Source organism: Arachis duranensis, chromosome 3 (assembly GCF_000817695.3).
Source record: "Arachis duranensis cultivar V14167 chromosome 3, aradu.V14167.gnm2.J7QH, whole genome shotgun sequence".
Lineage (NCBI taxonomy): Eukaryota > Viridiplantae > Streptophyta > Magnoliopsida > Fabales > Fabaceae > Arachis > Arachis duranensis.
Window position 1 is genome coordinate 4,505,286 of NC_029774.3, and position 6,709 is coordinate 4,511,994.

Here is a 6,709-nt window from a genome sequence, read left to right on the forward strand (position 1 = left end):
AATCCTCAAAGAGGTCGGAAAGTCCAAAGCGTGACTAACAAACTGATAAATCTTCAGAAAACCCCAAGAATTGGGGTGAAGTTGAGTAGGGGCAACTCGACAGTGGTGCAAAATAGATATTTCAAAATCCGAAAAAGGAAGAAAAACACCCAAACGGGTGATCATACATTCATACATAAAGAAAAAAATGAGGGGCCGCCTCATTGGCCCTCCCAAAACAAACCCGGTCTTCCGGACCCGGGGTTATCAACTCATATTTTGGCTTGTCCTCCTCCGAAGTACAAAGCCTGTGGTGAGTACGAAGATGAGTAATAAACTCAGCGTCGACCAAGGGTTCCTCCCCAAGGACCGTGACATCAACCCACTGAGAAAGAACATCTACAGAAGCCATTTTCTTTTTTTTATGAAAGGTGACAGAAACCTACAAAAAGAAAAAAGAAAAGAAAAATAAAAAAACACGGTCCCTAAAGAGAGGGGATACGAAGCCAAAATCTACAGACCAACCTATCTACCTACAAAACAAAAGCATGCAAACACAAGGCATGACGTAAAAGAAGCAAAGCTAACCTTTATCCGAAAAGTGAAGGTTGGAAGAAGCAGAAGTCTCCAAGCACAAGAATGCAGCACGAACAAGGAAAGAAGAAGTTTGAAAGATTGCGAAAACGGAAAAACGAAAGAGAGGGAAAGTATTTATAAACATGCTAAGGGGCATAATATCTGAAGGATTAAGCCTAGCTGAGTACCGACCTTTTCACATAAGAAGTCGGTATCAACCACGACTTACTCTAAAGAAGTCGGACATGAGATTAGCTGGCAGATAAACACTCATTCAAATGAGTAACCGCCCCTAAAATCTCTCTAACCGCTTCATAAAGCCATATCTTAACCTCCCCAAGATAATGGGACGGTTAACACCCTAAAGATACGGCACTACTCCAACGGTAGTTATTGGCTCACCACTATAAATACACTGACACTCCTCAGGTATCTCTAAGCCTAATACTCTCTAGACCTGCTAACACCCTTGCTGACTTAGGCATCGGAGTGTCTTTGCAGGTACCACCCCCATTCACCAACGTGTATAAGTCGGAAGGAGGCTCCAGCGTGCTAACCATCTCGGAGCTCACCATCCGCGGACGATTGGGCCAACTTACGCCATCTATTCTATTAATCTCCGGTTACCCACCGTAACAACTACTTACCAGACCAATGAAAGGCAGTGTATAAAATAACTGTATATAATATACCTAGGTATTGCAAATAATGAAATAAGTTAATACTATTTCTAGTATTAGAATCACACCACATCTACTGCACATGTCGACAAGTTGGCGGTCCAATTAGCTTAGTTTTGCCATGTGGCACTCTGCTGACCTTCTAAACTTGCTGACGGTTGGTCCTGGTCCAAGCAACCATGTATGTGATTATGGTTGCTATCATAGGATTTGACTCTTCTAAAATAAGGAATTCTACTATCAAGAGGTTTTCTGGGAAGAAAATGAAAAATAAAAATAAAAATAAAAATAAAAAATTATTAAAAATAAAATGATATATTTTCTTAGACCAATTTTTTATTATCTACAAAAATGAATCTTTATCTTTTCATAATTTTTTTTCACTATAGCATGCATCTAATTAAAGATGGAAAAAGAAAACTCATTTATATTGCAATTTGTACTATTTAAAATTTGTAAATTTTGTATCTGCATTTTTTAATGGGCCTTTTAATCAATACCATTTAACTAGCTAAATCTGCAATTGGGGAGACTAATTTATTCGTATACTTTAAGTACGTATATTTTTTGTTTGGACAAAATGTATTTAGTTATTTACATACATGAACTAACAACACATGCATTTAACAAACATTTTCTAAATAATAAAAAATTAATTTTTAAATAATAATATTACGTCAATTACAAAATCTAAAATAAAAGAGAAATGATTGCTCAATTTCTTAATTTCTTTTGTTTAGTTATAGCTCATAAATGAGAAATCGTAATAATAATAATAAAAAAAAGTAAGATTACGAAAAGATAAAGAAAAACAACATAAACCTCATTTAGAGTTATTCAAAACACCAATTCAATGGTTAAAACAACATTACATTTAACTGAAAACTTAGAACATTAAATAAATGAGTCTCTCATCTTATAAATTCTTTATTCTTCCTTGTTTTCTTTGATGTGAAACTAATTTCATAAACTAATTTCATGTACTTCTCACACTTATAAGTTGCAACATTAACATAGAAAGCAGCTTCAAAATTTCCACAGATTTCATTTTATTTTACTTATATGTGCATATCGCTTCCATGATTTTATTTTAGGCATTGTTTTTGTTACAGAGTGGGAAACCTTCTATTTTACATATACATAGCCCAAAACAGGGTTCTGCACTCTGATTGCTCCTACCCTTCTCTTCTGTTCCCATGGATTGTTCCTTAGCTTGTCTCATTTTATATGACAGTTCCATCCTCTATTGTTGCCTTCTCCATTATGATGGTGATTCCTGACCTTATGTAGAATCCATCTTCTGATCTATCTGCTTCTTCAACACCCTACATTTTGACATATACATAACACAAATAATTTGAATTCGTAAGACACAATGACAACCAACAACGCCTTAGTTGGCTACATGGATTAACTGACGCTATTGACTCCTATTATGTATCGTGTCTACAGTGAGACTTTTGTGTATGGTAAGAGATAATAATATGTATGCAAAAAGAAAAGAGGTAGACATGCTCACATCTTTGTTCATGATGATCACATCTTTCCCAATCCTTGCATTCTTGTCAATTATGCAGTTCCTTCAGCAACAAGTCACAACAATTTCAACAACATTAGTTTCATTAATCTCTAGAGACAGTGTTAACATTCTTAAACCAAAATAAGGTTACCTAATCTTGGTGTTCTTTCCAATCCCAATGGGAACCTTCCCTTCGGCCAAAAGCGCAGCTATTTCAGATTCCGTTTGGTAATAGTCTGCTCCCATCATTACAGTGTCCTGCAAAAGTTTACTTAAGATGTAAGAAACCTTATATGGAATGTGTGCTCTACACTCTAATGTCACCTAGAAAATTATGACAATGTTTTTCTTCTTTACCAGGAGTTCAACTCCATAATCCAAACGCGATCGCTCGCCCACAATGGAATGTTGGACAGTACATTCCCTCAGGAAACATCCATGGGAGATGATTGCATCCACAATCTACAATAATAGCAGCAACTCAAACATGATAAGCAAGATATAAATGAAGTTCATCAGAGCAAGCTTCATAGTTGGATGATCATAGTCATAATCATAATCATACCCGGCATTTATCAATCTTGGTTGGTGGTAGGAATCTTGGAGATGTGTAAATAGGTGTCTTGGGGTCATAGAATTTGAACATTGGATTCTGCAAGAAAGTAGCATAAAGCATATACAATCCTTGATACTGTGACTTGTAACTAAATCATGGTGAGAATGAGATAAATATCTTAGGCAAACCTCTTCAGTAAGAGCCATGTTAGCATCATAAAAGGATTTGATTGTTCCAATGTCTTCCCAATAGTCTCCAAAAAAATATGCCTGCACAAGATATAAAATTCTTGTTACCTTGTCACTCAAGTAATTAGCTCTTCTTATATCTGTGTCTTCGTCGATCTAGAGATATACCAAAAAGTAACATTGACAGATAAAAGAGAACAGAGAGAGTATTATTATTCGTCTTACTTGAACATCGTGCTCCCCGACAGCTGCAGGAATGATTTCGGATCCAAAGTCATTGGATGTTGGATATCTCCATTTGAGAAGCTTGAGTAAAACCTCTGTCTTGAATACATAAACCCCCATAGAGGCAATATATGGTGATTTCTTTGCATCTTGGTGTGACAACCCCATAATAGAAGTATCTACTTGCTGCATAGAAGTTATATCACAAAATCATGAATTAAAGAATTGATGTAAAGAAGAATAATATGCAACTTTTAAGGTTCAAGTGCACACAAATTTTCAAACCAAGACTATGCTTGTTTTTAGTACACACTTTTAATTTGGGACTTACCATTGATTTCAGATCAGCACCCTTTGGTTTCTCTGAAAAATGGATGATCCTACCTCTGCCATCAACCTTGACCAACCCATAATCCGATGCGCGGCTAAAAAGTATTCAATTGGAAATTACACTTTGATAAATTTCAAATTTATAATGTTTGAGAATATCTAATACAAGTTTGAGAACACAAACCTGTCTCCTACAGCAGCACATGAAACTGTGATATCTGCATTTCTATCTACATGACTCTGATTATTGGCAATTTGTAAAAAAAATGATATTAAAAAATAGTCCAACCAACTTATACACCAAACAATCATAGAAAAATCACAAAGTACTAATGTACCTGCACAAGGTCCATGTAATCCATTCTGTATAAATGATCACCAGCCAAGATCAAAACATTCTCAACATTTGTGTGCTTAGCATCCTACAATATTTAAAGTAAATCCTTAATCTCCTCCTTGACCAAAAACATAGGAACAAATTAAAGCAGTCTCTTAGGATTTGAAAGCGACAAACTCGTCCCTCATTCGTATAAAAGGACTAATTTGTTACCACAAATTTATCAAATTTAAATCCTGATAGACGACTTTATTCTCGAAAAAGACTTATTTCGCACCTCGAACACCCAAGTGAATTGCCTCACAGCATCTGCTGTTCCTTGGAACCACTTATTTCCAGCTTCACCAGCTGTTTGAGTAGCTGCCAGAACCTGTTCAGCAATCATCAACCGAAAACAAACATAATAAATACAAAACACTTCTAACAACTTGGATTAGTCGAGTGGTCAGCAGCAGCAAACCCTTAAATGGAACTAATCCGCGATGGATTAGTCCTTGGTCTGCTAGGCCAGGAGATATCATAGAAAACTAAGAAAAATACACAACATTTCTATTATTACAATTTGTGTGAATATGATAAGGTACCTCAACATATCCATCTCCAAAGTTGATGCCATTTCCAAAGTAGGTGCGAGCTATGTGCCGGTTGAGGGATGCAGAGTTGAACTGTGTTAACACAAATATCTTGTTGATGCCACTGTTGATGCAATTGCTCATTGGTATGTCTATAAGCCTGTAGCAACCACCAACAGGAACCTGAAAAAAAAAAACAGAAAAATCACTCTCAGAATTCAGAATCTTCTTCAAAAGTCTCACTCACCAAAAAGTAGTGAGGATCAAGAAAATGATTACTCACAGCAGGTGTGGCTGTTCTTTTTGTGAGTGGATAAAGTTGAGCACCAGGACCACCCCCCAATATGATTGAGACTACATTTTTTGGATCAGCTTTTCTTCTCAGAAAAGATGGCATTTGAATTGTCTGAAAATATATCGAATTTAATTTTCATGCACTCACAAACACAGTTACTAGAAAATGGAAATCATAATTGAATAATTGAAGCACATACCAAAGATTCTTTTGCAGTTTCTGATGTAAGAACAGAAGATACAACAGAAGGTTTGGCCTTATTGATCATCTTCTTCTTCTTCTCTTTGATGATCCAGGGACTGTAGTTGACACCCCCTTTGATCCTTTCACCTAAGAATCCATTTTCTTGATGAAGGCAATGAGGATTGGTTTTCATTGCCATACATGCAGATTCCATTGCTTCTTCAACTTTGATCAACTTTATTACTTCCAAAACAAAGAAACAAACACCAATAAAATCATAATCAGAATTCACTACTAAAGAGCATGAACTATTATGATCTGAAGGAAAAAAAAAAAAAAAACTTACTTAGGATTGTGATGAGGATGAATCAAAGGTTAGTGTAGTGTAGTTTAGTGGTTGCTTTTAATTATTATGTAAGGCTCACAAGAAAGATGAGAAAGATCTTATGAATTTTTGGTATATATCAATATCAATTTCCAATGACTATGATATAAATTATAATGTATATTAATATTAATATCTTGGTGTACTACATAGACTCATGAACCTTGTGCATGTTTTCCAAGTTTCTAGGCTTCTCTTCTTATACTTGGTGAAGCTTCATAAGGGAACAGACACCTGTCATTTTCAAAGGCCCTATAGTTGTACATGAAATCAAATCAAATCAAATATTATTATTAAAATAAGTTTAGGGGGAAAATATCAATTTTACTTTTTATTTTTTATTTTTATTTTTCTGCGGCTGTCATTTGATGAGTGTGTGTAGGCCACTTGACATGTTGCAACACTTTGGCTTGATAATGACTTTGGCTAATAATCTTCTTCAGTCATGATTTTTTTAGGTTCAATCTGATTTGATGTTTTTGATAATTAGTTTTTTTTCATATACTTGCAATTTGCAAATATCATTTGAAAATATGACTCTATTTATTTTATTTTATTTTATTCATTTTTTTTCTTTATATCTTTTCAGCCAACAAGTCAAAAATATATTTATCATAGATTTAAATTTTATTTAAAAGTGTATCATTAGTTAATAAATTATTGTATATATAATATAAAATTTAAACATATGATATTTAAGCAGACAATTAAATTGATCATTCTGCTAGTTTAAATTGGTTAAAAGTTAAATATTTCACTAATTAATTAGTACTAAGTATATATTTTTGAAAACTAATTTGGATTGATCGAATGCCAGCTCACTCATCTGCTTAAATAGATACCATTAAAGATTCGAATATTATGTAATTTTAATAATACATTCA

The 6,709-nt window shown here is 34.3% G+C and overlaps 1 protein-coding gene across 1 annotated transcript; it reads right to left on the bottom strand.

Moving 5' to 3' along the window:
• Nucleotides 1-2,257: 2,257 nt before the first annotated feature.
• Nucleotides 2,258-5,997, bottom strand: LOC107476656 (glucose-1-phosphate adenylyltransferase large subunit 1). The gene is made up of 15 exons (XM_016096507.3): nucleotides 5,787-5,997; nucleotides 5,457-5,683; nucleotides 5,246-5,368; nucleotides 4,975-5,145; nucleotides 4,668-4,760; nucleotides 4,392-4,475; nucleotides 4,238-4,293; nucleotides 4,055-4,148; nucleotides 3,724-3,909; nucleotides 3,499-3,579; nucleotides 3,320-3,406; nucleotides 3,112-3,216; nucleotides 2,906-3,012; nucleotides 2,755-2,815; nucleotides 2,258-2,560 (listed from the first exon to the last, which is right to left on the bottom strand). The coding sequence occupies exons 2-15, from the start codon at nucleotides 5,652-5,654 to the stop codon at nucleotides 2,459-2,461; spliced, it is 1,548 nt and encodes a 515-aa protein (XP_015951993.1). The 5' UTR covers nucleotides 5,655-5,683; nucleotides 5,787-5,997; the 3' UTR covers nucleotides 2,258-2,458.
• Nucleotides 5,998-6,709: the final 712 nt, after the last annotated feature.